Source organism: Salvelinus namaycush, chromosome 12, assembly GCF_016432855.1.
Source record: "Salvelinus namaycush isolate Seneca chromosome 12, SaNama_1.0, whole genome shotgun sequence".
Lineage (NCBI taxonomy): Eukaryota > Metazoa > Chordata > Actinopteri > Salmoniformes > Salmonidae > Salvelinus > Salvelinus namaycush.
This window is the reverse complement of record NC_052318.1, coordinates 13,564,167-13,580,298: the sequence shown is the minus strand read 5'-3', so window position 1 is coordinate 13,580,298 and position 16,132 is coordinate 13,564,167. Positions and strand designations below refer to the sequence as shown.

General features: G+C 44.7%; 1 protein-coding gene across 1 annotated transcript in view; it reads left to right on the top strand.

Annotated features, from left to right (window-relative positions):
* The first annotated feature begins 369 nt into the window (after window positions 1-369).
* Window positions 370-16,132, top strand: part of tmem132e (transmembrane protein 132E) — an 80,524-nt gene continuing 64,761 nt past the window's right edge. Inside the window, exons 1-2 of the mRNA XM_039005210.1 lie at window positions 370-497; window positions 1,287-2,226. Of these exons, the coding sequence (XP_038861138.1) occupies window positions 419-497; window positions 1,287-2,226 (1,019 nt within the window). The 5' untranslated portion in view covers window positions 370-418. The remainder of the gene's footprint in view (window positions 498-1,286; window positions 2,227-16,132) is intronic.

Sequence of the window (16,132 nt, the reverse complement as noted above, 5' to 3'; positions counted from 1 at the left end):
TATAGACTGAGGCTAGGTGTGGCGAGACGGGGCGGTGTCAAGGCTTTGTCTACAGCATTAGACCCAGCTAGCGAGGAGGGGTTTGGTCTATAAGGGACTGCTGCCAGAGTGAAGCTGCATGTGGACTGGATTCAAAGAGCCTCTGTGTGTATTTGCTGTGGACCACGACTGCACCAAAGGGAATAGAAGCAGAGGTTCAAGAACCTCTGTAGGTCCCCCACAGGCGTGTGCTGCAGTGCAAGCAATTGAACCACTGAGAAATCTGTTCCAGTACAGTGAATATCTGTGGAGATATTTTTTTTACTGATGCTTGAGGATTGGTTAATTGTGTGACTGCAAACTCTCTACTGATGATTGGATATACGCTTTTCAAAGGCTATTCAAGGAAATATACTTTCAATGCCAGAACATTTGGAACATGGGACTTTTAATCTCTGATTTGGTCTGTCTGGAAAGGCTTTGGCACTTTTATGCCCTATTCTTGGTACTTCTGATAAGTATGTCACATCAATACTGTTTCTTTATGACTGTGTCCTATGCCTGAGCAGATTGTATGTTATAGCTTGAGGGTATATGTTTTCAGTTGTTCTTTTCTCAGAGTTTGTGATTATATAACACGTTTTTGTTTGTTCCCACTTTATTTTGTCCTAAATTATCTCCCTATTTAGCTTTTACATTTTGTCCTCGTCAAATGTCTTTTAAAAACTTCTGCATTTTGTCCAATCGTTAGTTTCTCAGTCAATTTTAAGACTGACTACTGGTGTGTTATTGAGCTCGAGGAACAATCGATTGAGCGTGTTGTGTTGAGCTGTATCTTGTGAACAGCATGTATGATACAGATCAGTGGCCGGGCAGCTTTTAACGCGTACAACCGTACAATGACCCAACCTGCCTGCAAGCCACTTGACACATACTGTCCCTTTATCAGATGATTAGTGTTCATTGACTGTTCACATGTCATCCTTCTCTGACTGGGTGAGATGGTAAAATCTGTCTGTCTGTCTGTCTGTCTGTCTGTCTGTCTGTCTGTCTGTCTCTGTCTGTCTGTCTGTCTGTCTGTCTCTGTCTGTCTGTCTCTGTCTGTCTGTCTCTGTCTGTCTGTCTGTCTGTCTGTCTGTCTGTCTGTCTGTCTGTCTGTCTGTCTGTCTGTCTGTCTGTCTGTCTGTCTGTCTGTCTGTGGCAGTTAAATGTAAAGAGCAGGTGAAAATTGCAAAGAAAGAAATGACATGTTGCATTGTAAAGATTCTAACCTTGTCCTCTCTCTCTTTCTCTTTCTCTCTGATCAGCATTTGCAGTGAAAGTATCCCCGACCAGCTCAGATGCTCTCCTCAGCTCTTCGGCAGTCACATCCACCCCCACCCCTCCTGATGTCTACCTTCCCTCCAACTTTAAGCTCTCCAACGCCCAGCTGGCCTTCTTCCTGCGAGAGACCAGGTCCTCGGGCCAGAGCAGCGGTATCCCCAACAACGGACATCCTCTCCAGCGTTCCGAGAGCTTTGTGGTCTTTCAGACCAAGGAGCTTCCCGCCGTCAACATCACCTTTGGCCCGTTCGCCCAGGACCAGAGCCTGTCCAAGGACCTCCTTCAGCCCTCCAGCCCCCTGGACATCCCCGGGCGGCTGACAGTCAACTGGAAGGTCCGGGCCTTTATCGTCCAGTCGAGGGTGTTTTCCAGCAACCCTGTGGTCCAGGTGCTCTTCTACATAGCAGGTCGCGACTGGGATGACTTCAAGGTCCAGGACAAGCTGCCCTGCGTGAGGCTCCACGCCTTCCGTGACGTACGCGAGATCAAGACGTCGTGCCGCCTATGGGGGAACCTGGCCCAGTGCTTGGCCCAGCTGGAGTTGCCCCCCACCTGGTTCAATACCAATGTGGCCCCCCTGGGCCGGAGGAAAGGCCCCAGCGACAGCTTGGGCCTGGAGCTGAGTGTGGAGACCCTACAGACCGAGCTCTACTACACCCTCCACGACCCGGACAGCGGAGGGGAGTGCGGCGAGAGATCGGGCCGCAGAGGAGGATCAAGGGGTGAGCCGCCCTCTCAGCACCCCCTCCTCCGCATCGGTAGCATCAGCCTGTACCAGTCCAGCCAGGAGCAGTTGGTGGTGGACAAGCAGCTGGATAAGAACATGTTCCTGAGGTTGCCGGAGAAGCCGCTGAAGCCAGGAGAGACCCTCAACATCTTCCTCTACCTGGTGCCCAACTCCACCGTGGAGCAGTTCACCCTCAAGTAAGTGGGTATTTCAATGAATTTTCTTCTCAATTCATCTTTCCTGGATTCTTCGCATCATCTCTCCTAGGTCAGAGGGTAGGGACCTTGGACCTTCTCCTCCAATACAGCTAAGGAGGCAAGGAATCGAGTGTGTGCTTTCATACGGAAATATGGTCAATGTGTTACTTACTGCCTTACATAAGCACTGTCCAAGCATTACTGACATCGTTGTTTATCGCCTTCTCCAGGGTTAACCCTAACCCTTTATCCGGGGTTAACCCTAACCCTTCTCCAAGGTTAACCCTAACCCTTTATCCGGGGTTAACCCTAACCCTTCTCCAAGGTTAACCCTAACCCTTTATCCAGGGTTAACCCTAACCCTTCTCCAAGGTTAACCCTAACCCTCCTCCAGGGTTAACTCTAACCCTAGCCCTTGTCCAGGGAGTTCACTCTTACCAATTATATGCATTAGATTATTTTCTTAAGACTAAGTAGGGTTTATAATCACTGATTTATTACCTCTCATTAGATTACTTTTACTGAGTCTGGAAAAGTGTCTTGTGGCAATTACCAAGGTATGGAGTAATGTGAAAAAAAGATTTAAATGAACAAGTCAATTTGAGTCATCTCAGTCCTTTGAAGTGGTGCCTATATGTATTGAACAGAAACGTTTCCTTACATAAGTGCTGGGGCTTACGTAATTAAAAGACAATTGGGAGATGTTCTCTAGAATCATGAACGTCAAGCCATTTTGAAGTTTCTGTTTTTCAACATTCTGTAGGGGAAAAAATACACTTCTGGTTTGTATACCATCTCTCTATTGAACACACGCCTAGATGTTGATAACTGGAGGACTCAATTTCCCCTGTAACAGAGAGGCCTAGCTACTTCATCCCCTAGCGCTATAGATTCAACCGGCACAGTGAAGAAGTTAAAGGACTATATCATGTCAAATCTTTTTGAATCTCTCACGTAAGACTCGGCTCCAAGAACATGAGACGAAGAGCGTTCAGCAGCCCCTCGAAAGAGCAGGCATAATGGGTATTTATTGACATCTGTTCAAATTAAATTCCTCATGAGCTGACCCACTTCTTGTTGAATTAGAGCTTAGGGGATACGAGGCATGTCTCCTCTCCCTCGCCCCTGTGTTTCTCACTGTTCTTCCTCTCCGTCAACATAATGGGAGGGTTAGAGTTGTCCGACGAAAGAAAATGATTATTTAAATCCATTAAAGCCTCGTGAAAATTGAGCTTTCTTTTTCTACTCCCCTGAAGATGAGAAGAAATAGAGGGGGAGGGGCCCGATATTAAGCGAAAGCTGAGGCATGACGGCAAAACGCTTCTTAAACACGGCGCCCCCTAATCAAAATGGAAACTCTCAGACTTCAATTTAGGAATTCACTGTGAATTAATTAGACTTCAATAACTCATTAAGGCGAATAGGAACAGGCAGTGCTATGATTTATGCAGGCAGGGATAGTGCATTAGAGTTATCTCCCCAGTTCAACATGAAAGATTCCTACTACATAACCAACCCAAGGTGTGTGTGGGGACAAGCATGAGACGTGTGTATGTGCATACTAGCATACGTATGTGCTGGATGTGTTTCGGTGTATGTGTATAAAGGTATAAATTGTGGGCTGTCTTATGGAACTTATCCACACAACAGTCTTTTCACAAGGTAAAGGCTTTCCAGACACCAAGTAGGACAGCCCCAAGCATTTGTCTTCACATCATCACAGCGGTGTCTGCACCCAAGGAGACCCTCCCTCCCAAAAGATATCTTGTTCCAAGCTGTGTCCTGCCCAATCCCTCACCCTAACACTAGGCCTGTGATGATAGTATCGCAATACACTTTTCCATGGCTAAAGTGAAAACACAAAGCAGACCGAACTCTTAGTTCCTTTAAAAACCTGTTAAATATTTTGTGCTATAGCTTAGAAAATAGATACATTTGACTCTGGATGACAACATAATGATGTTTATTCCAACCTTTTCCAACGTTTTCCTAAAGAAGTCATCCCAGCCCTACCTAACACTGTTGTCATATATAGATCAAGCATTTACTTTTAACTTCACCTCATCGGTGTCCATCCCATTCATAACATTTTCTAATGAATCCATTTTAGTGCCACTTTAGTGATGAAAATGCCAAATGTATTTTTTTTCACTGGTTTTCCATCCAGTTATATTGTATATGTTTCTGTACATAGTTAAAACATCGAGAAACAAAATGGATCACCAGATTCTCTGATGTTTCAAAGGTTTTCATAATATTGAATGACACCTTGTCTATTTCAGTCATCATCACGTTGTGTGCAATGTGCATCCCCTAAACTGATTTTTAACCATGACTTTCCCTTGCAAACTAGGCTGCCTTAGAAACATAACATTCAAATGTCAGCTCGCAATTCATATTTGACCCACCTCTTTAACATTTCTGTGATTATCTAAGAATTATACAGTGTTGCATATACAGGATAGTGATAGTGTTGCATTTCTGTCTCTGTGGAAAAGAGAAAAATACAACTCCAGATAAAATAGGTGATAAGAGGGGAACATCCGAGGGAGAGAGACCCTGGGACAGTTGACTCAATTGGGTGTGAATTAAACAGTGCTGGAAGTCAACTGTTGAGGCATCTCCACCAAAATAAGATGATTAAAGATGTAATAAAGAAGGTCTTTAAATATGAATTGAACTCAGCAGAAGTCTACCTCCTTTAACCCTCCCTCCCTAGCTGCCTCCATCCATCCCCTTTTCATTTCTTATGGCTTTGAAGGTCTGTCATGTTATTGCAGTGGATCACATTCGAGGTGGTGGGGCTTTGTGACTCTTGGAAATTCCCTGTCCGCCCCCCTCCCCCACGGTTCCCATTGTAACAAACGTGCATGTGTGCACATGTGTGTGTGTTGGGGGGGGTAGCTATGCCTTTAATGTTCCGTTACTATGGAAATAATAAGAATGCAGTGCATGGCAGTATGTGGTCCTCTGCAGCTCAGTTGGTAACGCATGGCGATTGCTACGCCAGGATAGTGGGTTTGATTCCTGGGACCACCCATACTTAAAATGTATGCACTGCATTGGATAAAAGCGTCTGCTAAATGGCATATATTATACTATTATATATTATTAATCATACCCAGCACGTCTTTGTGATGCTTGTCATAACCCAGAAAAGCTATAATTACATGCATAGTTTGCAGCATGAGTTTGTTCTGTGTTTTTGTTGAGATTGAGAAGTCCACCTCTCTCTGGAGTGGTGAATAAACAGAGGTGAGAATGACGTCTACATTTGTGGGGCTACATTTATGACGCATTAGAATTATTATCATGTACGTATGTTAAGATACAGTTTATTCGATGATGCCATAATATTTCAATGAACTGTAAGTAAAACGCTGCCTTATACAGTACGTACATATTGGCCTCACGTACACCGTATATATCAGAGTGCCTTGGGAACAAATGAGAGCCTATGTGACCCATATTCTTATGCCTATGCCCTCTGGCATTTTTGTTGCCGCTATCGAGGAACACGGCAACTTCCTGGCCCGGGCTTCTGTTTCCTGCTGTCCAGTGGCTCTGCCATGTCTCCCCGTTCAGAGCCCTTTCATCTTGTTCCCATGTCGGTGATGGGAAATGTCAGGCCCGCTCGGTAAGGCGTGAGCACGGCACTGATCGGATGACTCAGGAAGAGTGTTGTCCTGCCACGGGCGGCTTGTCAGCCCACATCGGACAACATCGAGCCCCGGTCCTTATCAGCGGTCATCTCTGATAATGGCCAGGATAGACGTGTTCTCCTGTAGCCTCCCAAATCCTCTCTGCCTCTACTCTGACTTGATTTTATTGACGGTTTCTAGACTTTCTGGATAACTATCCTCCGTCCTATCCCCTCACTTTTTTATTATTGATCTGCTGGTGTCATTGAGAGAGCTACCTGTAAAGTAGCCACACTACCACTGTGAGTGAGTTACACACGCTGTGAGTGAGTTATTTACAGTCTGGAGAAAAAAGTGTCAAAGACATTTACCATTGCACAATGCCAGATGATATCCAATTCATATTGGACACACAAACCTTACAAACAAGATGTACAGTATGGGACAAATGTTAAATGAAATGTCCTCCGCTTTGAAAAAAAAATATTTGGTGTGCAGGACAGTTGCATGTAACTGTTCACCTACTACCGCTTTTTATTCACATCAACCTGTGAATAAAAAGAGAGTAGACTAAGGTTTTAAGCCTGAGGCAGTTTCTTACTTATTTTTAGGATTTAGTAGTAGACCATCATGTCTTCTCCTTGGAGAGACGCATTTTATTCCCTGTTTTGAGTTTTCGTACCTCAATCAGACCGACCACTCTCCTTTCTAGTTGTTGAAGTTTTCACTGAGATGCAGAATTTGTTATATTTTCTCTATGACTTAAAGTTTCTATCCTTTTGATGCACAACAGTGAAATAAGGCAATATAGGCTGAATTTCAAATCGACCCTTAGCCCCTACCCCCTTGAGTTTATTGCAGATCTGAAAGGATTGGATAGGTTTAAAGTAGTTTGGTTGTTGCTTCACCTTGCCTTCTGATATATGTGTAGACTCTCTCAATCTAGTTCAAAGGAATGCCTAGGGATTAGGGGCTGGTGATCACCATATCACCATACTTAATCCAAGATGGCGTAGCAGTGGGGATGCCTGTTTTGATTGTCTTGTCCCATCCCTTGTATATACGTATATATTATTTTTTAAATCAAATTTTCCATCTACGGACTGAACCTGCTCTCCTGCAACCCGCCTCACTCAATGTGGTATGGATCTTCTATTTTTACACTTTTGAACCGGAACCCCCTTCTGAAGCTAGTCAGCTAACTAGCTACTAGCTAGTAGTCAGTTAGCCACTGCTAGCGGTCATCACCGTTAACGCGGACTGCCAGCCTCAGCCCTGGAAACTCTTGCCAGCCTCCACAGCGCGATATCTACCCAGAGCATATCAGACTGCTTTGCTTTACCACATCTTTGGATTCCTACCGCAAGCTCTGAACTACTCCAGATCATCGCAGCTAACTAGCTGCTATCCGAGTGGCTACTCCTGTCTAATGTCTCTGTCCTGAAACAAACATCAGTTAGCCTGGAGCTAGCCTCAAACTAGGCCCATCTCCTGGCTAGCTGAAAACATTCCATCAAGCAATCCCTGGGCTTCAATTACCTCTTTTGCCAATTGACCTGGACCCTTTGCTGCCGACACGGAGCCCCACCGATCTATCACGACTGGTCTACCAACGTAACCGTCCAAGAGGGTTTCTGTGCCGAAGCAAGCACCAGTTAGCCTCGAGCTAGGCCCTTCTCCCGGCTAGCCGAAGAATTCCATCAGATAATTCCTGGGCTTCAATACCTCTTCTGCCAATTGGCCTGGACCCTTTGCTGCCGACACGGAGCCCCGCCGATCCATCATGACTGGTCTGCCGACGTAACCATCCGAGGTGGTTTCAACAGACTCTCCCATTCCAACGTCCCCCTGAGGCCTATCTGCTAGCCTGCTGCTAGCCCCGGCCTGCTAGCTGTCTGAATCGCCGTGCCTCCTGCTTGCCTAGCTACTCACTGGACCTTATGATCACTCGGCTACACATGTCTCTCCCTAATGTCAATATGCCTTGTCTATTGCTGTTTTGGTTAGTAATTCTTGTCTTATTTCACTGTAGAGCCTCCAGCCCTGCTCAATATTCCTTAGCTAGCATTGTTGTTCCAACCCCCACACATGCGGTGACCGCACCTGGCTTAAATGGTGCGTCTAGAGACAAAACCTCTCTCATCGTCACTCAGTGCCTAGGCTTACCTCCACTGTACTCACATCCTACCATACCCTTGTCTGTACATTATGCCTTGAATCTATTCTTCCGCGCCCAGAAACCTGCTCCTTGTACTCTCTGTTCCGAATGCACTAGACAACCAGTTCTTTTAGCCTTGAGCCGTACTCATCCTATTCCTCCTTTGTTCCTCTGGTGATGTGGAGGTTAACCCAGGCCCTGTAGCCCCCAGCATCACAACCATTCCCCAGGCGCTCTCATTTGTTGACTTCTGTAAGCGTAAAAGCATTGGGTTCATGCATGTTAGTATTAGATGCCTCCTCCCTAAGTTTGTTTTATTCACTCCTTCAGCACACTCTGCCAACCCGGATGTCATAGCCGTGTCTGAATCCTGGCTTAGGAAGACCACCAAAAATCCTGAAATTTCCATCCCTAACTATAACATTGTCCGACAAGATAGAACTGCCAAAGGGGGCGGAGTTGCAATCTACTGCAGAGATAGCCTGCGTAGTTCTGTCATACTTTCCAGGTCTGTGCCCTAACAATTCGAGCTTCTACTTTTAAAAATCCACCTTTCCAAAAACAAGTCTCTCACCGTTGCCGTTTGTTATAGACCCCCCTCGGCCCCCAGTTGTGCCCTGGACACCATATGTGAATTGATCGCCCCCCATCTATCTTCAGAGTTCGTACTGTTAGGTGACCTAAACTGGGACATGCTTTACACCCCGGCCGTCCTACAATCTAAGCTAGATGCCCTCAATCTCACACAAATCATCAAGGAACCTACCAGGTACAACCCTAAATCCGTAACCATGGGCACCCTCTTAGATATCATCCTGACCAACCTGCCCTCTAAATACGCCTACCTTCAACCAGGATCTCAGCGATCACTGCCTCATTGCCTGTGTGCGTACTGGGTCCACGGTCAATCGACCACCCCTCATCACTGTCAAACGCTCCCTAAAACACTTCAGAGAGCAGGCCTTTCTAATCGACCTGGCCCGGGTATCCTGGAAGGATATTGACCTCATCCCGTCAGTAGAGGATGCCTGGTTGCTCTTCAAAAGTGCTTTCTCTCCATCTTAAATAAGCATGCCCCATTCAAAAATGTAGAACTAAGAACAGATATAGCCCTTGGTTCACCCCAGACTTGACTACCCTTGACCAGCACAAAAACATCCTATGGCATTCTGCATTAGTATCGAATAGCCCCCGCGAAGTCAGGAACCAATATACTCAATCAGTTAGGGAAGCTAAGGCTAGCTTTTTCAAACAGAAATTTGCTTCCTGTAGCACTAATTCCCAAAAGTTTTGGGACATTGTAAAGTCCATGGAGAATAAGAGCACCTCCTCCCAGCTGCCCACTGCACTGAGGATAGGAAACACTGTCACCACTGATAAATCTACTATAATCGATAATATCACTGTGCATTTTTTCATGGCCGGCCATTCTTTCCACCAGGCTACCCCTACCCTGGCCAACATCTCAGCACCTCCTGCACCAACCTGTCCCTTTCTATTAGATCTGTTTGTCTGAACTGATCCAATGCTCACGCTCACACTTGTTCCACGGTCAGATTGCACTTGTGTATGGTGACTTCTGTATAATGTGTTGTGTAGTGAAAATCAAGTTTCTTCATTTGACGTTTAAAATGGAAACTTAAATGAATTTGATTCTATGACACTAACTTATTAGATTAGTTATATTAGAGCTGCAGCAGCGAGTTCCCCCTGGTTATCCCAGGCCCTTCAGGGGTTTAGACAAGGCAAAGATGAGAGCTGCATTTTACACTGCAGGTTCTGTCTATTTACCTGTCCTCCCTTTCATTTTGTCACAAAACAGCAGAAATTGATCTGGCTTTTTTTGACAACTCACATTTTACAGGCAAAGGCTCCCAAGGAAGGTGTCTTCCTGTAATAATGTACACGACGCTGCCCCGGGGAGTGATTTGGATAGCTGAGATGCTTTTAAAGGGAGTCATGGAGAAGTTGGACTTTTTCCCACCACTATCTTTGATTGTAATGATGTATCAACTCTGGAGGGGTCTCTTTGACATGGGCAAGAACTAAGTTATTTCAAGTCTTTGAGGGGAGGCAGTACAAAAAAACTAGAAACGTGTCTATTATTCCTCTCTTCGACATTTAGGGCCAGTTTCCTTGGACCCAGAATAAGCCTAGTACTGGACTTAAAACATATGCTCAATGGAAAATCTCCCCCCAAAATTCGGGGGCCAGAACTAGACTTAATCAGGGTCTGGGAAACTGGCCCCTTAATGTCGATTAATGTTGATAAGTTTGGCCAATATAACCCAACCCAGTATCCCCATGACTTGCCAATATCTTTTCTCTTGGGAATTCACTGCTCAAGCCTCACAGAAAGTCACCCGTTTGTGTTGATGTAAACACTAGCATGAGATCATATGAGCAGGGGGAGTGCGTATTGCGTCGGTGTTGGTGTTGTTGGTGCTAAAGCTGGCCAGAGGACTACACTCCGGCTACTGCTGTGCTGTGACATGCTGTTCCGTGCAAAGTAGAAAAACAGGCTGTTTCCACATCATTATGAGCCATGAAGGGAAAATAATACATTAATAAATTATCTAACACCCGGAAATGGTAATGGACGGGCCATCATAGAAACGGGGCCACTCAAAAGGGAAAGAAACACGGACAAGGGTATTGCGGGCAGGTACGTATTTATAACAGATGGCTGAGGGGAGGGTTTTCAGGAAAGTTAATGATTATACATTTATGAGTTGTATTCGGGGGCATAATCTGCAGCATATGCCCGGTTGCTAAAATCTGTCACATGTTTTTGGATCGATTTAAATTCTGACTCCCTTATGGTGTTGTGGCTTTTGCTCGAATGCTTTTTTTCTATCACTGGGTGAGCAGTCCACTTCCACTGAAACTGCAGACATTGAATAAACAGTCGTGTTCATAAAGTGTCTAGTGTCATATGATAGAATACAATGGCACTGATACACAGTATCATCACGCTTGTGGACTGCCTGTAAGTGCACTCAAAAGGGACACTTGGTAGAGCGTCCCACCCTAATGTCTTCCAATGTGTGATTTTCTACAGAGAGAAAAATAACCACTTGTATCAGCTCAATTCACAGCGGAGAAAATCGCTTTACCTTGGTGGATTCTTGGAAGGACTTGTGTCATAGAAGTGTGTTTTCCACAGCAATTTGGACCCCTGCTATAGGAAAAGCAGTTTGAACCCCAGCGGTCTTGAACAGAAAACTTTAAATGAGACAAAGCAGGGGCAAGGGGGGTGCAAGGTAATTGGAGCACATTACCGTAATTACCTTGACACTAACACACAGTCCTGCAATCCCGGTCAATGCTATCCCGGTCTCCTCCCACCGCCGCGGTTCATACTTCCCAGGGGGCCTTGCCTGGGGCTTAGAGATAAGGGGAGGCTCATTTACATGTGCGCCAGCGTAAGTAAGTGTCTCTCCAGAACTGGGCGTTCGAGGCGGGCTGCAGGCGCGTCCGTCGTGTGGCTCGTGGACTCCATCGACCAGGTAGAAGCACGCACACTATAAAGACTTGCTTACACATAGACAGACTCCAAGCAAACAGCGACTGCCACACACACACACACACACACACATAGACAGACTCCAAGCATAAAGATACTACACACACTTGCAGAGGCACATGCATGCTGATGTCCGCTGGAACACCAGTGGATTCAGAGGAAAGTACTCAGCAGATTATTTCAGACTGATTCCAAGGGAGGTCTTTAGTGCATGGGTGCAAAAGTCAATTGCTGACTGGTCTGATTAGATCTAATTCTCAATAGATTCCAATGGCATGCTTCTTGGTGTACTTTATTCTGTATGTAGTCCAACATTATAAGACTGGTCAAGCCAAATTGTTTGATATCCACTAAGTCAGTAATTTCTTATACTCAGAGATATGAGAGTTCCACTCTGCAGGATTCGCTCCAAACTGCAATCCTGATACATGATTAACCTGGCTTTCCCATGTTGAGATCTATCTGCATATAAAGGATGATACATACAAATGGGAGATATGACAGTTGCCGTGGATACAGCTATCTAGCTGCTGTGAACTTCAATCATTTTATATTATTCACCCTGGTTGAGCGTTAGCTGAGCAGTTGCCGTCTTCAATGGCTGCCGGCAAGATGGATGCTGCCTTTAAACAGATTTTGTCACCAAAGTGACACCATAAATAGACAATATGAATCCAAATCCGCATTGGAGACTGCAACTCACTCTCTCGCTCTCTACAGCCACCCATTTCATTTCCATAATTTGCCATCCCTCCCCTGGAGTCAGGACACGTTGCCCTCTTCTCTCCTTCTTCGTTTTAGCATAATCAAATTCATCAGCAGGAGATTTCCCCGCTATTGGCTGATGCAAAACGGTGCTTAACCTCGCCACACATACTGTATCACGCCACATTCTATGTAGCGGTGAAGTTGGCCAAATGTGCCCAATTTCAAATACTCAAGGCGTAATGTAAATTTAGTGTAGTGATTAGCTGGTTGTGACCCATTGCATGTCGATTTCCTAAGTGTTGACAGGGTTTGAACTGTTTTGATTACTCAATTACCCTCTATTGAGCGCTGACAAGGTTAGCTGGCAAACCTAGCAAGGTGAATACTTTTTTGTATCATAAAAATGTGAGCACTGATTATATAAATGCCACAAAATTATTGAAACTATAAGGGAAAATAAAGATTTGCCTGTCATGCCTTTGATGAGAGAAACTACAAACACATTTCCGTATTGCAGTTGCATACAGTTGCGTATTCAGCACAACTGAAATGCCTCTATCTATTCTTTGGCATCTCAAACTTAGTTTGCCTTTCCATCCTCCTGAGCGATATCACTGTTGATATTTTCCTCCACCTACACTCGGATGCGGCTGCACTTCAACCCATGGCAGGCATGTATTCTGGAATGTGAATGTGATGTAATGTATTGTATCGATGTTAATTTCCTCTTTTGATCCCTAAAATGAACTATATATATATATACAGTACCAGTCAAAAGTTTGGATACACCTACTCAATCAAGGGTTTTTCTTTATTTTTACTATTTTCTACATTGTAGAGTAATAGTGAAGACATCGAAACTATGAAATAACACATATGGAATCATGTAGTAACCAAAAAATTGTCCAATTCATCCCAAACCATCACAATTGGGTTGGGTGATTGTGGAGGTCAGGTCATCTGATGCAGCACGCCATCATTCTCCTTCTTGGTCAATTAGCCCTTACACAGCCTAGAGGTCTGTTGGGTTGTTGTCCTGGTGAAAAATAAATGATAGTCCCACTAAGCACAACCAGATGGGATGGCGTATTGCTGCAGAATGCTGTGGTAGCCATGCTGGTTAAGTGGGCCTTGAATTTGAAATAAATCACTGACAGTGTCACCAGCAAAGCACCCCCACACCATCATGCCTCCACCTCCATGCTTCACGGTGGGAACCACACATGCAGAGATCATCCATTCACCTACTCTGCATCTCACAGACACAGCGGTTAGAACCAAAAATCTCAAATTATGTCAGTCTAATGTCCATTGCTCGTGTTTCTTGGCCCAAGCAAGTCTCTTCTTCTTATTGGCGTCCTTTAGTAGTGGTTTCTTTGCAGCAATTCCACCATGAAGGCCTGATTCATGCAGTCTCCTCTGAACAGTTGATGTTGAGATGTGTCTGGTACTTGAACTCTCTGAAACATTTATTTGAGCTGCAATTTCTGAGGCTGGTAACTCTAATTAACTTATCCACTGCAGCAGAGGGAACTCTGGGTCTTTCTTTCCTGTGGCGGTCCTCATGAGAGCCAGTTTCATCATAGCGTTTAATGGTTTTTGCTAGTGATGCACCGATATGACATTTTTGGCCAATACCGATATCCAATATTATCCTTGCCGGAAGAAAACGATACCGATAACCGATATTTCATTTTCTTGCTGCCTTTTTAAGCATTCTAGTACAGTTGTCTGTCACGACTCCCACTGTCACGACTCCCGCCGAAGTCGGCTCCTCTCCTTGTTCGGGCGGCGCTCGGTGGTCGACGTCACCGGTCTTCTAGCCATCGCCGCTCCACCTTTCATTTTCCATTTGTTTTGTCTTGTTTTTCCGCACACCTGTTTACATCCCCTCATCACTCTACGTGTATATTATCCTCTGTTCCCCCCATGTCTGTGTGTGTAATTGTTCGTTACGTGTCATGTGTGATGCTTTATGCTGGTTTTTCGCCGGGTCTTGTTTGAACCCGTGGTATTGTATGCTGTACATTATTTGTGTGACGAGTGCGCTATTCGCTTTTGCGTCCGACTGTTTCCTTCTGCCAAATAAAGTGTGCCTGTTCACTCATCTCTGCTCTCCTGCACCTGACTTCAGTTCACCAGTTGCGCACACTGTTGACAAACACACACACGGATGCAGCGGTCTAAGGCACTGCATCTTAGTGCAAGAGGCGTCACTATAGTCCCTGGTTCGAATCCACGCTGTATCACATCCGGCCGTGATTGGGACTCCCATAGGGCGACGCACAATTGGCCAAGCGTCGTCCGGGTTTGGCCTAGGAAAACCTTCTTTGTAAATAAGAATTTGTTCTTAACTGACTTGCCTAGTTAAATAAATGTTACACATACACACACACATACCACACTGACCAAAAGGTTATTTTGTTGGCATTTACGTATGTCCCCATTACCAGTAAAACATAATCAAAACCTATTTCTTTCACTTACTTGCTGTGCTGTTTCGTTGTTCAGTTGTTCAGTTGTTTCATTCTCAACCAGGATTTCTATGGAACGCCATTTGGGTCTTTGCATGTCAAAAAAGATACACGTTAAACAACACTATTTGACATGTCGAATAACACTATTTGACATGTCAAATAAGCTTGTTGACCAATCAGGACCTGAATATGACTGCACGTCACATAATAATTTAACGCGGTCATACATTTTTTACCTAGTTATTACACATTGATTACACTATCACTCGTATTTCATATGTCACAACTATTCATCGATATGTATGCCATGATGCTGGTTAAGTTGTCTCGCACACCTACAGTGCTGGCCATAAAAAAAATGCTCTCCTTGACTTCGGCGATGTCATTTACAAAACAGCCTCCAAAACTCTACTCAGCAAACTGGATGCAGTCTATCACAGTGCCATTCGTTTTGTCACCAAAGCCCCATATACTACCCACCACTGCGACCTGTATGCTCTCGTCAGCTGGCCCTCGCTACATATTCGTCGCCAGACCCACTGGCTCCAGGTTATCTATAAGTCTTTGCTAGGTAAAGCTCCACCTTATCTCAGCTCACTGGTCATGATAACAACACCCACCCGTAGCACGCGCTCCAGCAGGTGTATCTCACTGGTCATCCCCAAAGCCAACACCCCCTTTGGCCGCCTTTCCTTCCAGTTCTCTTCTGCCAATGACTGGAACGAATTGCAAAAATCGCTGAAGTTGGAGTCTTATATCTCACTCACTAACTTTAAACATCGGGTATCTGAGCAGCTAATCGATCGCTGCAGCTGTACACAGCCCATCTGTAAATAGCCCATCCAATCTACCTACCTCATCGCCATATTGTTTTTATTTACTTTTTAGCTCTTTTGCACACCAGTATTTCTACTAGCACATCATCATCTGCACATCTATCACTCCTGTGTTAATTTGCTAAATTGTAATTACTTCGCTACTATGCCTTGCGTAAGACTTTTTTTTCTATTGTGTTATTGACTGTATATTTGATTATTCCATGTGTAACTCTGTGTTGTTGATTGTGTCGCACTGCTTTGCTTTATCTTGGCCAGGTCTCAGTTGTAAATGATAACTTGTTCTCAACTGGCCTACCTGGTTAAATAAAGGTGAAATATATATATTTTTTAAATGGATGCAAACAATGTTCTTCCCCAAAAACATAGCAAAACTACCAAATCTGTTTCATTAGCTATAGTTAGCTAGCTAACTATATAGCTAGGTGTCATCATCTAAAATAACACTAATTTATAAGATAGTTCTTATTTGATTAATGGTGGTCGGACCCATCTATGTGAAGCTAGCCACAATAAGGATTAGCCACAATAGTCGACTTTGCGGTTAGCCTTCAAAATAA